The sequence below is a fragment of the Hypanus sabinus genome, unplaced genomic scaffold (genome assembly GCF_030144855.1).
Source record: "Hypanus sabinus isolate sHypSab1 unplaced genomic scaffold, sHypSab1.hap1 scaffold_340, whole genome shotgun sequence".
Taxonomy (NCBI): domain Eukaryota; kingdom Metazoa; phylum Chordata; class Chondrichthyes; order Myliobatiformes; family Dasyatidae; genus Hypanus; species Hypanus sabinus.
The window spans coordinates 80658-95921 of record NW_026781244.1 but is presented as its reverse complement, the minus strand read 5'-3'; the positions used below and the strand labels follow the sequence as shown (position 1 = coordinate 95921).

General features: G+C 49.9%; 1 protein-coding gene and 1 long non-coding RNA gene across 2 annotated transcripts; both read right to left on the bottom strand.

Moving 5' to 3' along the window:
• Positions 1-4085: 4085 nt before the first annotated feature.
• Positions 4086-7501, bottom strand: LOC132388526 (uncharacterized). Its single transcript, XR_009510257.1, has 3 exons — positions 7367-7501; positions 5876-6004; positions 4086-4286 (listed from the first exon to the last, which is right to left on the bottom strand). It is a non-coding gene; the product is annotated as an uncharacterized LOC132388526 (long non-coding RNA).
• A 2848-nt stretch (positions 7502-10349) lies between these two features.
• Positions 10350-14412, bottom strand: LOC132388528 (cystatin-B-like). The gene is made up of 3 exons (XM_059960894.1): positions 14329-14412; positions 12885-12995; positions 10350-10868 (listed from the first exon to the last, which is right to left on the bottom strand). The coding sequence occupies exons 1-3, from the start codon at positions 14389-14391 to the stop codon at positions 10743-10745; spliced, it is 300 nt and encodes a 99-aa protein (XP_059816877.1). The 5' UTR covers positions 14392-14412; the 3' UTR covers positions 10350-10742.
• Between the last annotated feature and the right edge of the window lie 852 nt (positions 14413-15264).

The following is a 15264-nucleotide window of genomic DNA, read 5'->3' as shown; positions in this document are numbered from 1 at the left end:
CGGGTTACACTTGAATCAAAATGAGGTCGCCACCTCTTCTGGGGCAGGGGGTTCTGTACAAAAGTCACGGGTTACACTTGAATCAGAATGAGGTCGCCACGTCTTCTGGGGCAGGGGGTTCTGTACAAAAGTGACGGGTTACACTTGAATCAAAATGAGGTCGCCACCTCTTCTGGGGCAGGGGGTTCTGTACAAAAGTGACGGGTTACACTTGAATCAGAATGAGGTCGCCACGTCTTCTGGGGCAGGGGGTTCTGTACAAAAGTGACGGGTTACACTTGAATCAGAATGAGGTCGCCACCTCTTCTGGGGCAGGGGGTTCTGTACAAAAGTGACGGGGTACACTTGAATCAGAATGAGGTCGCCACCTCTTCTGGGGCAGGGGGTTCTGTACAAAAGTGACGGGTTATACTTGAATCAGAGGTGGACGAATATTCCTGGGGGCAGATGTTTCTGGAGCTGCTCGGAGTGGTTTAAACTAATATGGCACGGCGACGGGAACCAGTATAACAGAGCTGAGGATGTGTCAGCAAGTGGATGACGGGTGTCACGTGAATGTCAGGAAGGACAAGCCAATGGTTGGGCACAAATGCAGATCGAGCAAACTGTTCAATTGGACCACAGAGACAAAACTCAAACGGGCGGAGAATGCAGGACTGAAGGTGCTGTATTTAAACGCGCGCAGCAATCCCATTCAGGAGCACGAACTCGTGGCTCAATTAATATTGCTCGATGTGACATTGTGGGCATCACGGAGCCGTGGCCGAAAAAAAAGGCCCTAGTTGGGAGCTTAACATCAAGGGATAGACTTTTGTATCGAAAGTACAAGCGGGACAGCACAGGCAGTGATGTGATTCTGTTGGTAAAAGGTAGAATTATATCTTTGAAAAGTGGCGATATAAGATCAGAGAATGCTGTCTCTTTGTGGGCGGAGATATGAAACTGCAAAGCTGAAAAACCATTATGGGATCATATATATAGGCCTTCAAATAGTAGCCTGGATATGGGATTGAGACTGTAAATGGTGCTGGAAAGGACATGTAATGTGGGAAATGACACAGTTGTAATGGGTGACTGCAATCTGGAAGGCGACTGGGAAAATCCAGTTGGTGTCGGAACGGAAGAGGGGGAGTTTGCTGAATGCCTACGTGGTGGCTTTTGAGAGTAGCTTCTTTCTGAGCCTACTCAGGGAAAGGCTATCTCAGATTGTGTAGTGACCCAGATTTGATTAGTCCGCTTAATGCAAAGACACCCTGAGGGGGCAGTGGTCATAATATGATGGAATTCATACTGAGAGGGAGAGGCATAACTCACATGTATCGGCATCGCAATGGAATAGAGGGAATTACAGAGGCATGAGAGAGGCGCTTGCCCAGGTGAATGAGAGGGGAAGAGTGGCCGGGATGACGGCGGAACAGGGATGGCAGAAGTTTCTGGAAATCGTTCACGAGGCGCAGGATCGAGATGTCCCACAGAAGCAGCAGTTCTCAAGGGGCAGGGGTAGGCAACCGTGGCTGACAGGGGGAGGCTAACGACTGGATACAAGCCAGGGAAAGGGCATTCAAGGTGGCAAACGTGAGTGGGAAGCTGGATGATTGGGAAGCATTTAAAATCCAACAAAAGGCAACTGAAAAAAACTACATGAAAGGAAAAGATGAAATACGAGGGCGGACTAGACAATTACATAAAGCAAGATATCAGGTTTTTTTCAGATATATAAGGAGTAAAAGAGAGGTGAGGGTTGACGTATTATCATTGGAAAATGATGCTGGTGAAGCAGTAATGGGGTGCAAAGAAATGGAAGATGAACTGCATAGGCACTTTGTGTCAGTCTTCACTGGGGAGGCCTCCAGCTGCCAGTGGTCGGTCAGTATCAGGGACCAGGGCAGGAAGTGCCATTGCTATTACGAAGGAGAACCTGTGACGCAAACCGAAAGGTCTTCCGGCGGGTAAGTCACCTGGACCAGTCGGACTGCATCCCAGAGTCCGGGGAGTGGTTGCAATGACGCGATAACTGATACATTGTTCGTGACCATTCAAGAATTACTTGATACCGTCATGGTCCAGGAGAAGTGGAAGTTTGCAAATCTCAGTCCACACTTCAAGAAGGGGGGAAGAGAAAAGAGAGGAAATTATCGCCCAGTTAGCCTATCCTCAGTGGTTGGGGACGTGTTGGAGTTCATTATCGAGGACGACGTTTCGGGGTACCTGGACACGAAAGATCAATGAAGACAAAGTCAGCCTGCTTTCTGAATATGGAAACCTGTTAGAATTCCTCGAGGAAATAACAAGGATGGGCAAAGGAGAGCCGGAGGATGTCATTTATTTCAGTTTAATAAAACATGCGAGAAGCTGCCTCAGATGAGGCTGCTTAACAGGAATAAAGTCCATGGTGTAACAGCAAATGTGCTGGACGGATAGAGGATTGGCTGATAGGCAGCGAGTGGGTAGAAAGGGGGCTTTTTGTGTTTGGTTGCCGGTGTCTCGTGGTGTTCCTCAGGGGTCAGCATTGAGACCGCTACTCTTTATGTTGCTTGTCGATGATTTAGATGGGGGATTGACGGCTTTGTGGCAAAGTTTGCGAAATAATACCGTTGCAGCGGGACAAATTGGTAGAAAGGGCAAAAAAAAGTGGCAGATGGAATAGTGTTGGGAAATTTATGGTAATGCATCTTGGTAAAAGGCAGAGTAGAGCAGATTATTGTCTGAATGGGAAGAGAATTCAAACATCACAGGTACAAAACGTCTTCGGAGTCCTCGTGCCAGACTCGCAGAGGGTTAATTCACGGGCTGAGTCTGTGGTGAAGCAGGCAAATGAAATGTTGGCATTGATTTCAAGTGGAACAGAAGGTCAGAGCCCGGAGGTAACGCTGAACCTTCATGAGACATTAGTCAGGCCGCCCTTGGAGTATTGTCAACAGTTTCGGGCCCCACACCTCAGAGAGGGAGTGTGGTCTTTGGGCTGAGTCACACACCTCAAGGAAAAGTTAATCACCAACATAATTTCCAAGAAAAACACATTCGTTTGAAACGGGTTGACCGGAGCGTGGGCCAGGCTGCAGTTACACTGAATTTCCATTCATGAGATCGACAGGCACAAGAGGGATGATTAAAACGTTAACCCCGGCATAATTCCGAGCCATGGTTCTTCGTCACGGACTAGCTGAGCCAAATGACCCATTTCTATTCAGTAGTGTTCTCCGCCTGAATGATTAAAACTATTTAGCACGAAAGAAATGGGACAACAAGGAATGAGAAGTTTAAAGATAGGCTGGAAATGCGGAACACAACCGATGCCAGGATCTGCACCCACGCAGAACAGATAGGTTAATGATGAACGTCGATTCCAAGAAAATCAGGCACCGTTGAAGTAGTTTGCAGAAAGATGTGGGCATTTCGAGACATACACAATTCTGAAACAATAACCCGTCCCAATCTCATGGTGCATACTATTTATTATAAATTACTACAAATTGCACATTGCACATTTAGACGGAAACGTAACGTGAAGATTTTTACACCACAGTATGTGAAGGATCAGGGTAATAAAGTCAATTCAATTTACTTCTCGCCCTCCACAAGCCTATGACAACAAATGCCAGCCCTCACACACTTCATAAGATCAATGATTAGTAATGACAAATACCAAGAAAGTTTTTAAAAATGTTATAAGTTTTCAACTTTACATCCTTGCTTTCATATCCTGGACATCTTGTCATGAATGCTAACATCACATTTGCCTTCATCCGCCTGCAAATTGACCTTTTGGGAATCCCGCAAAAGGACTCCAAAGTCCGTTTGCACCTCAGTATTTTGTTTAAAATATCTTCACTCCATTCAGAAAATCGTCAGCACAAGGGGACCGAATTTTCTCCAGTTGCGGCCAAACACAATTTTTCTGAAGGAGCAACATTACTTTCTGACCTTTGAACTCAACGCATCGACTGATAAAGAGAAGGATCGGTTCTTAACCACACTGTCGGCGGGTGTCGGCTGTCTTTTAAGTTCTGCAAACACTGTCGGGAATGAGGACTTTAGCCCAGGTGAGCAATTAGCGGACTGGTCTTGTGCCAGAGCGTTGAGGTTCAGGAAAACTTCACCCACACAGATACGATATGCAGAAACAGACATTCCCAGAAAGACAAACGATTAATCAAACACGTGAATGAAGGTGTGGAGCATTCCAGTGTGGAGTGGTGCGATGACACTGAATTTCCACTGAACAGGTCGACAAAGACAAAACGGATAATTCCGCCGCTGCCCACGTACTGACGCTTTAACCCTATCTATGATCCCAAACACCACCACACAAAACAATTCTCAATTGCAAGCTCCAGTACGGCCAGCAAACCAGCGAACCAAATACCCTCTGACCCGCAGCAACACCCCACGGACTACAAAACCTCCCCGCGCCACGTATCCTCGGACACGTAGACAATTCTAAAGCAATACCCCATCCCGATGTCTCACCCCACCCCCGCCTTGCATTCGCAAACCGCTGCCTACACCTGGCACAACTCATCCTCCTAATAAATCGGGAATGAACAAAGTTAGACACCGAGATCAGGAATGAATAAAGATAGATGCTGGAAAAGGCAGCTGGATTTGATCTGTGCAGTGAGATGGACTGAATCAAGACGGATAATTTCCCCACTGACCATCAGTAATACGCTTCGCGCTATCTCGAGCACAAAATACTTACTGGGGAAAAAATGTCTATATTTATATATACATGCCACAGACAGAGAGGAGATGGTGAACTCTGCTCAGCTGGAGGGATTTTTGAAAAGAGGATAGCGAAGGGGCAATAGGGGCATTCTGAGGGCCGCACATCGCGGGGTATAATTCAGATAACGGGAGTAGAATCATTTCATGTATGTATAAGGATTTGTCAAATGTTAACACACATTCGACTTCATACATTAAAACAAAATGGGAGAAGAGAGGAGGGATAATTATATCTGAGGAAGAATGGACAATAATATGGAGATATCAATGGAAGTGTATCAGTTCACAGAAATGGAGGGAGTTCGGATGGAAAAACTTGATATCTTATTTAATTAAGATATGTTATTGCACATTCTCAGAACTCCCATTATGATTGTAACCTCCCTGTTTGCTGGAGAAATTGTGGAAATCAAAATGCAAATCATTATCATATTTTTTGGGACAGCCCTGATATCAAAGACTATTGGAGAGGAATACACAATGCCCTACAAGACATCTTTAATACCCTTAGAGAGTAAGACCATATATTTTGGGTATATACCTCAAGAATGTTTGAAAAGAGATAAATACTTAATGAATATCCTTTAGGTGGCTGGTAAAAAGACTTTTACTAGGAAATGGTTAGCACAGGAGAGCCTAACTTTAAATACATGGATGGAAATTACAATGGACATTTCCAAAATGAAGAAGATAACAGCACCTGTTAATTATAAGCTGGAACAATTTGATTCATACTGGGAAAAATGGTTTAACTACATAATGCCTCATATGACTGATTATATTCTCACACATTAATGAACATATTGTAAAAAAAAGATTATTCCATACTTGTATGAAGTTTTGTTTTCATTTTTCTAGTTTTTTCTTTCCACTCTTTTCCATAAGTGTATACCTCAGATAATACAATGTGGAGATTTGTGATATATATGATTATATGATATAAATGTACAATGTCTGAAATACATCTTATGGACATGTGTGATGATGAACTTCAATAAAAAAATAAATTACAAAAGAAAAGAAAGAGATTTGGATTAAAAGCATCATCTGCCGTTAGAATACACTTTGGCATGGTCGGTTAGGGTGACTGTGGCAATCTAAGGACTTGAAACGGGCGATAATAATTGCCTTCCTCATTTGAAATAACCTGTGAGAATCGGTGGTTTTCACAGCTTCTTTACTACACAACCAACACGGGTTCAACTCCGACCGCTGATTGCAAGGAGCATGTACGTTCCCCGGCGACCGCGTCGTTCTCCCAACGGTTGGTAGGTTACTAGAACATAAAACATAGAATAGTACAGCACATTACAGACCCTTCGGCCCACAGTGTTGTGCCGACCCTCAAACCCTGCCTCCCATATAACCACCCCCCACCTTAAATTCCTCCATATACCTGTCTAGTATTCTCTTAAACTTCACTAGTGTATCTGCCTCCACCACTGACTCAGGCAGTGCACTTCACGCACCAAACACACACTGAGTGAAAAACATGCCTCTAATATCCCCCTTGAACTTCCCTCCCCTTACCTTAAAGCCATATTCTCTTGTACTGAGCAGTGGTGCCCTGGGGAAGAGGCGCTGGCTGTCCACTCTGTCTCTTCCTCGTAATATCTTCTACACCTCTGTCATGTCTCCGCTCATCCGCCTTCTCTCCAAAGAATAAAGTCCTAGCTCCCTTCATCTCTGATCATAATCCATACACCAAACAAGGCAGCATCTTGTTAATCCATACACCAAACAAGGCAGCATCTTGTTAAGTCCCCTTTCCAATGCTTCCACATCCTTCCTATAGCGAGGCAATCAGAACTCGAAACAGTACTCCAAGTGTAGCGTAACCAGAGTTTAAGACAGCTGCATCATTACACCGCGTCATCTAAACTCTATCCCTCGACTTATGAAAGCTAACACCCCATAAGCTTTCTTAACTACTCTATCTACCTGTGAGGCAACTTTCAGTGATCTGTGGACATGTACACCCAGATCCCTCTGCTCCTCCAAACTACCAAGTATCCTGCCATTTTTTTTTTACTCTGCCTTGGAGTTTGTTCTTCCAAAGTGTACCACCTCACACTTTCCCGGGTTGAACTCCATCTGCCACTTCTCAGCCCACTTCTGCATCCTATCAATGTCTCTCTGCAATCTTCGACAATCCTCTACACTATCTACAACAACACCAACATTTGTGCCGTCTGCAAATTGCCAGCCCACCCTTCTACCCCCACATCCAGGTCGTTAATAAAAATCACAAAAAGTAGAGGTCCCAGAACAGATCCTTGCGGGACACCACTGAATCCACCTGGCCAAACTTCCCTGGATCCCATGGCCTTCTGACTTTCTGAATAAGCCTCACGAGTGGAACCTTGTCAAATTCCTTATTAAAATCCAAATAGATCACATCCACTGCACTATCCTCATCTTTATGCCTGGTCACCTCCTCAAAGAACTCTATCAGGCTTGTTCGACACGATCTGCCCTTCACAAAGCCATGCTGACTGTCCCTGATCAGACCATGATACTCTAAATGCCCATAAATCCTATTTGAGTACGAGATCGCGGTAAACGTAATAAAAGTAGTTAAAAATAAGATCGAATTAAAACAATAACCAAATCTGTGAAACGTACTAAGAGCTCCCACCTGAATAAATCATTTTCATTTTTAGAATCTTTTCATTGGTACATGATCTTCTACAGCTGTAAAATGTTACAAAACATCAACAGATTAATATGTAGACAATCAATAAAGCTGAAGAAAAAGAAAATCTGATCGTAGTACATAAAAATGGAATACATATTTTTCGGAAAAAGATTGAAAAAAAAGAACCCCGTCTAACCATCGTCTCAGTTTTATAAAAATTAATGAAAGCATCAGACAGAAATGCCGCCATTGTAAGGTTATTAAGAATAGGCTGAAATCCAGAGAATTCCTGAGGGTGAGTGAAAACCGGGAATATGTAATTTGGAGATAAGACCGTGAGGTCAGTTTCATCAACAGTGGGCAGATGAAAAGGCGAGTACAGACGTTTACTGATCGGTTGGGAAAGAAGCGCAAAAGCCCGCGACGCGCTGCAGAACCAGCAGCATTGAGCCAGTACAGAGCCCAGAGAGCAGGTCGCTGCATTCACCGAACGAGCAAAAGACAAACATTATGATTACAATTCAATCGAAGTGAACTGTGCGGAGCTCCGAAGCAAACTGAATGATTGTGAAAAGAAAACTGAGCAGGAACTTCAAAGGGGCGGGGTCCTGCCGGTGACGCTTATAGTGACACCACTTTGAAGCTCCAGCCTGGGAATCACCCGACCCCGCCCCCTCCACCGCACCGTCGCCGGTCCCGTCCGGAATTCCGAATTATTTCAGCCCGCTCTTGGGCAGTCTCCCGAGACAGTGACACCATCCGAACTCAGAGGAATTGCAGTCCAGACATGACGTGGGCACTACAGCGACCCCTAGCGCGTCAGGTGAGGAGGACAGCGATAATACAATAAGACTAACAAACGTGACACAGCTTGCTTGAATACAGACCAAGAGAGAGAACACGCCCAGGATTGAAGGTGAAACTATTGTCAATCAATGTATTAACAAGCTAACACCAGTGGTGGCAGTTCTAACAGCAATTGGCTAGATGATTGGCAATCTCCTGAGAGACTTTCAGTGCTCAGCCGACTCTGTGGCTGTAAATGAAGAACTGAAAGTGTTTCAAACATCAAAACTGTCATTGTCTGCACCTGAATTAAGTTTCGCTGCTACAAATAAACTATTTATCCGAGATGTTAACGATAAACACATGATGGAAGTCACACAGGAAAATATAGTCTAAGACCCTGTGTCTATGAATGTTGCAGAAATCTACAGTCTAACACAATATCACTTGCTCTCTCCCTGAACGAACACTAGGGGGCAGCATCAACCCGTCCTTTGACGCCGCATCACAGATTCTCCCGGGGTTGCGGACCAAACCTCTGGCAGTTTCTTCTTCTGCCAGAGATTTGATTCTGCAAAGCTGATGGTCCCTCAATGATTGGAAAGGCAATTCCGATGGCTGGAGTGGGCTGTTGTTCCCGGACGTGAAATATTGACATCAGGAAGCGTGGTTCCCGTTACCTCAGCGCAACGGGCAGAACTAAAGACTTGGTCGGAACTCCAATCAAGATCGGCCAAGCGGAACAAGAACTCATAAGTGATACAAAACTGCTGTCAGAAATTGACAGTCAAAAGCCACTCCAAAAAGAATAATGCGGAGTGGCGTGGAAATGACTCTGCGGGTAAGGGTGAGAAACGTGTAGCACGGGGAGGGGTAAACGATGGTAGGGTCCTCATTATTAACTGCATATATAAAATGGCTTCTCTGCAGGTTATAATGAAGTGTTTTTTTTGTGGGTAACTGATGAGGTAATGTTCTGTTTAGTTGGAATGCTTGGGTTATATTTCTTGATAATAGAGCAACGAACCGACGGTAACAAAGTTGTTCCATTGCCAACACCCCATAAGCTTTCTTAACTACCCTGTCTACCTGGGAGGTAACTTCCAGGGATCTGCGGACATGTCCCCTGCCGCTTCTCCACACTACCTGGTAGCCCGCCATTTACTTTGTACTCTGCCTTGGAGTTTGTCCTTCCGAAGTGCACACCTCACACTTCCCCGGGTTGGACTCGGGTCCCCCTTTGATCAGCAACTGTTGGTGAAGCTGCGTGCGAGGATTCGCAGGACAGCGGGAAGATCGACGACACCTGTTTACTGGCGTTCCCCCTGTCGTGGGTTTCGCCTTGGGTTACAAATATCTCCCTCAACACAACAGAATCAGCTCTGCATTGGAACTGAACCGAACTTTCTAACATCCCATCGTCAGACTGTAACTATCACCAGCTGAGCTTGTCTTTGTTTGGCGAAATTTATCTGTACTCCTATGTCCGCATAATGCTGCTAACCTTTGATTACCTGGTTAATTTACTATATTCAGTAGTTACTAATAAAATATTGACTGTTAACCGCAAACTAAAGTGCGTCCTATTGCTGCTGATAGTTTTACAGGGTTGCGAGCATGTAACAGGTACTCTCCCCAGGGTTGCGTGTACCTAACACCACGCAAACGACCGCCGCCGCGCTTCGCACAGTCTTCCTTTAACTTGCTCCAGCTAACCAATCCCAGAGGCCGGCTGGTCGCTTGTCGGAGCTCTTCTTCGTGAATTGCCCCGAAACTCTGCCTTTGAAAATCTCGATCGCCGCCCCGATTGAAAAGTGTCCCTCTTACGCGCTCCCTGCCGCAGATTGTACAACACGAACCGCTCTCTCCACTCGCCCCCTCTCTCCACTGACTGCGACCTCTCCTCCCGCAAACTCCGCCCCTCGTCCCTAACGCGCCCCCTCCTCCCACGAACCCCGCCCTCTATTTCCTCTCATCCCGCCCACCTCACACACCCCGCCCTCTCATCCCACTGACACCATCCACACCTCGCAGTGATTCCCCTCCACACGCCACCTCGAACCGCGCCCCCTCCCCTTGTCTCCGTGACCTCCTCCCTCCGATTGGATCTCCGTCAGACTGTAGTTCAACGGCCCGCGAACTTCCGAAATTATACACTCCCCCTCCGACATCCGCACTAGCTGCCCCGCAGCGTTGCCCCCGCCCCCAGCATCCGAAAGAGGGGATGGTTATAGACGACCAGACGACCAATCGGATCAACGCGTTTTATTAGCGAAAAGCTTGTGCGTCGAACAGCTGACGGTTCAGGTGGCCTCAGCGAGCTGGAGAGGTGGGTCTGCTGGTATTCCGGGAGCGCGGGACGTGTCGGTGAGTTGGCGGGGGGGAGGTGGGTGTGTAGGGTCTGCGGGAGGTGGGAGTGTGTCTGGGATCTGTGGACAGGAAGAACCAAACCCCGCATTAAACTGTGGGTAGCTGAAGGGTGTCCCAACTACCCCGTGTGACGAGCTTTGTAGGGAGGGAGGGGAATATTCCCGAGGGGTGGGCCGCAAGCACAGCGAGGGGTTGGCATCGGTCAGGAAACTCTCGTTTCTCAGACCAAGGGTTCCAGCGGAGCGCAGTTACTGAAGTTTTCCTGGATCGCCACCAGAACTGGCAGTTTGTTACTGGGTACGAACACCTCCATGTGGACGAAGTTGTTGGGGTTTCCAATATCGACCTGTGGGCAGGGTCACTCGGTTAGTCATGGGAGTCCCGTCCGCTAACCCCCTTCCCACTGCCACCTCCGTGACCCGCGCTCTCGCGAGACTTCCCTCCACATCCCCGGCACTTCATCCCTCGCAGCTCCCCTCTCCGACTCCTTCAAGCCCTCCTCCACTACACACCTCCCCGACTCCATCACCGCTTCCTCCCCTACACCCCTCCCCGTCTCTATCACCCCTCCCTACCCTACACTACCGCCCCGTTTTAATCGTCCCTTCCTCCTCCACATCCCTCACCGTCTTTGATAATCCTAACCTCCCTTACACCTCTCCCCGTCTCCGTCACCCCCTCCCTCCCATAAACCCCTCTCCGACACCGACACACGCTCCGTCCCCTGCACTTCTCCCCGTCTCTGACCCATCCCGTCCACTTCATTGTCATCCCGTCTCTCCCCTCTAACCCTCCCGGTCTCCGTCACCCCCTCCCTCCCCTAAACCACTGCTCGTCTCCGTCACCCCCTCCCTCCCCTAAACCCCTCTCCCACACCGTCACACGCTCCGTCCCCTGCACTTCGCCCCGTCTCTGACCCACCCCGTCCACTTCACTGTCATCCCCATCACTCCCCTCTAACCCTCCCGGTCTCCGTCACCTCCTACCTCCCCTGAACCACTGCTCGTCTCCGTCATCCCCTCCCTCCCCTAAACCCCTCTCCGACACCCTCACACGCTCCGTCCCCTGCAATTCTCCCCGTCTCTGACCCACCCCGTCCACTTCACTGTCATCCCCCTCTCTCCCCTCTAACCCTCCCGGTCTCCGTCACCTCCTACCTCCCCTGAACCTCTCCTCGTCTCGTCACCCACTCCAGCTCCTACATCTCCTGAAATCTCCGTCATGCACTCGCTCCACTACGTCCGTCCCCATCTCCATCTTACTCTCTCTCCCCAACCCCATCTACGTCCCTGGCAGACCTCCTGGTCTCCATTCCCCTCCCACACCCTCCTGGTCTCCATTCCCTTCCCACCCATCCCCGTCTCCATTCCCCTCCCACACCCTCCTGGTCTCCATTCCCCTCCCACCCCTCCCCGTCTCCATTCCCCTCCCACACCCTCCTGGTCTCCATTCTCCTCCCACCCCTCCCCGTCTCTTATCCCCTCCTAGACCCTTCCGATTTCTATTCCCCTCCCACCCCTCCCCGTCTCCATTCCCCTCCCACCCCTCCCGTCTCCATTCCCCTGCCAGAGCTGCTCCCTTCCCGTCTCTGTTAATCCTAACCTGCCCTACACCTCTCCCCTCCCTCCCCCTCCCGGACTCCATTCCTCTCCCAGCTCCTCCGGGCCTCCATTTCCCTCCCAACCCCTCCTGTCTTCATTCCCCTCCCACCCTCTCCCGGTCTCCATTCCCCTCCCACCCTCTCCCGGTCTCCTCTCCCCTCCCACCCCCTCCCGGTCTCCTTTCCCCTCCCACCCTCTCCCGGTCTCCATTCCCCTCCCACTGTCTCCCGGTCTGCTTTCCCCTCCCACACCCTCCCGGTCTCCTTTCCCCTCCCAGCCTCTCCCGGACTCCATTCCCCTCCCACACTCTCCCGGTCTCCATTCCCCTCCCAACCTCTCCCGGTCTCCTTTCCCCTCCCACCCCCTCCCGGTCTCCTTTCCCCTCCCACCCTCTCCCGGTCTCCATTCCCCTCCCACCCCCTCCCGGTCTCCTTTCCCCTCCCACCCCCCTCCCGGTCTCCATTCCCCTCCCACCCTCTCCCGGTCTCCTTTCCCCTCCAACCCACTCCGGTCTCCATTCCCCTCCCACCCTCTCCCGGTCTCCTTTCCCCTCCCACCCTCTCCCGGTCTCCTTTCCCCTCACACCCTCTCCCGGTCTCCATTCCCCTCCCACCCTCTCCCGGTCTCCATCCCCCTCCGACCCTCTCCCGGTCTCCTTTCCCTTCCCACCCCCTCCCGGTCTCCATTCCCCTCCCACCCTCTCCCGGTCTCCATTCCCCTCCCACCCCTGCTCCCTTCCGGCTTCTGTGTGAATACCCGACCTTGATCAGCAGAAGTTTCCCCAGCATGATGGTCTGGTCCTGCTCACGGTACGTTTTCGCGACGAATATCTGCTCTAAGGCGTGGATGTGACTCTCCGCGTCGGATTTCACCTGGACAGGAACAACACAAACTTCTGTATCTCCCGGGGAGGACAGAGCGGGACGAGGAAGGGTGTCCGGAAGCGGGTGGCGGTACCATTTCTTTTTTACTTCTCCCCACTCCATTTCTCCGCTTTTCCTCGTTCCGTCTCTCGCCTTTCCCCACCTCGTACCCGTACTCCCCACTCTTCCTCGTCTCTCTCTGATCTATCATTTTATCCTCACTCCATCTCCCTCTTCCCCCTCTCAGCCTCCCCTGCTCTCTCACCCCCCTCACCGTCTCTCTCTTCCTCCTCTCTCCACCTCCCCTGCTCTCTCACCCCCTCACCGTCTCTCTCTTCCTCCTCTCTCCACCTCCCCTGCTCTCTCACCCCCCTCACCGTCTCCCTCTTCCTCCTCTCTCCACCTCCCCTGCTCTATCACCCCCCTCACCGTCTCCCTTTTCCCTCTCTCTTCGATTCCGCTGCACTCTCACCCTCTCACAGTCTCCCTCTTCCCCCTCTCTTCGATTTCCCTGCTCTCACACCCCCCTCACCGTCTCCCTTTTCCCTCTCTCTTCGATTCCGCTGCACTCTCACCCCCTCACCGTCTCCCTCTTCCCCCTCTCTTCGATTTCCCTGCTCTCTCACCCCGCTTCAACGTCTCTCTCTCCTACCGCTCTCTCTCCCACCCCTGCTCTTTCCCCCTCTTTCTGTGTGCCTCTATAATCTTTACCCTGGCCGGGCTTTTCTACATCTCTGTCGCTTCGTCACTAATCTTTCTCCCCTTCTCCTGCCCTGTCCTTCGCCTCACTCTCTGCTCCCTCATTCCACATTCCCTGCTCGTTCTCATACTTTTCCCGTCTCGCTCTCGCTCTTCTCCCTCTCCCGTCTGTATCCGTCTACAATCTCTCCAATTCCCCTGCTGGAACTCTCACCTTTCATCCGTGTCTCTACCTTCGTTCTCTCTCTGTCTCTCTCTCTCTCTCGCTCTTCTCCCTCTCCCCGTCTGTATCCGTCTACAATCTCTCCAATTCCCCTGCTGGAACTCTCACCTTTCATCCGTGTCTCTACCTTCGTTCTCTCTCTGTCTCTCTCTCTCTCTCGCTCGCGCACTCTACTTCTCGCTCTTTCCTTCTCTCTCCCTCTCCGTGCTCGAAAATTCCTCTGCCCTCCTTCCCCTATCTCGCCTGGAGATATATATATATATATATATATATATATATATATATATATATATATATATATCACTATTTTATTCACTTTCTCACCCCGCCTCTCTCTTCCTTCCCCCCGAGGAGGGCAGTTTAAGGGGTGTGGGAGTGGGGAGGACTGCGCTCCTGGTTCTGGAAGAGTTTGGAACAAACCTCATCTGCGACCTTATGGACCTCTGTCGTGGCCGGCTGTTCTTTTGTCCACACTGGTGCCATCTCTCTCTCTCTCTGTTGTACTTGTTCGTTCGCTGACACTCTCTCTCTCTCTCTCTCTCTCGCCACTTGTCACGGCCGCTTTTAAAGATCTGGCCCCTCCCCCACCCCTCCGACATGCCCCTCCTCCCTCTCAGCTATTCCCCCGCCCCGTTTTGCCCTCTCTCGGGCTCTTGCCCTCCGCTTGGGGCATGGAACCTGACCCCGGCCCCTTACGGATGTGACCTACTTACGGGAAAGGTGCACAGAGCATAGGGAACATTCACAGAGATGCTCCTGGGTCTGCGGGGCCTCTGGTTTCAGGAAACATTGAATGGGACAGGATTCTAATGAACGTAGAAGATTGAGAGGGGATTTGATGGAGGTTCACTGGCTTTATCCGCTGTGGTTGGGTGGGACTGCAAACAGTGATCAAAGGTTAAGGGTGAAAGGTGAGAAGTTTAAGGGAATTATGAGGGGGAACGCCTTCACTCAGAAGGTCGTGAGAGTGTGGAATGGTCCGTGCGAGCTCGATTCCAACGTTTAGGCGATGTTTGCACGGGTACACGGATAGGGGGCTTCTGGGGGTCTATGATCCAGCTGCAGCGGGCTGGGATAATGCAGCTAAAATGGTTTCCGCATGGGCTAGATGGGCCGAAGGGCGCCCCTGTAAGTCGTGTTTCTCTGTGACTCTATGAGTAGAGTCCCAGAGCCACCAAGCGCCTCTCCTCTGCAAACTTTGCATCAAAGCCATCGATCCCATCATCCAAATCACTGGCATTATGACGTGAAACGAATCGGTCCCAACAGAGACCCCCCTGGAACAACCCGAGTCACCGGCAGCCAACCAGAAGAAGTTCCCTTTCTCCCCCATACTCTGCCTCCTGCCAATCAGCC

What these genes read in the sequence shown, in the direction of transcription:
- LOC132388528 (XM_059960894.1), bottom strand. Translation starts at nt 14,391, where the DNA reads ATGGCACCAGTGTGGACAAAAGAACAGCCGGCCACGACAGAGGTCCAT. An exon ending in TCCATAAGGTCGCAGATGAG is followed by an intron (nt 12,996 to 14,328) that starts GTTTGTTCCAAA and finishes GTTCCTGTCCAG; the next exon opens with GTGAAATCCGACGCGGAGAG. An exon ending in GGAAACTTCTGCTGATCAAG is followed by an intron (nt 10,869 to 12,884) that starts GTCGGGTATTCA and finishes CCCTGCCCACAG; the next exon opens with GTCGATATTGGAAACCCCAA.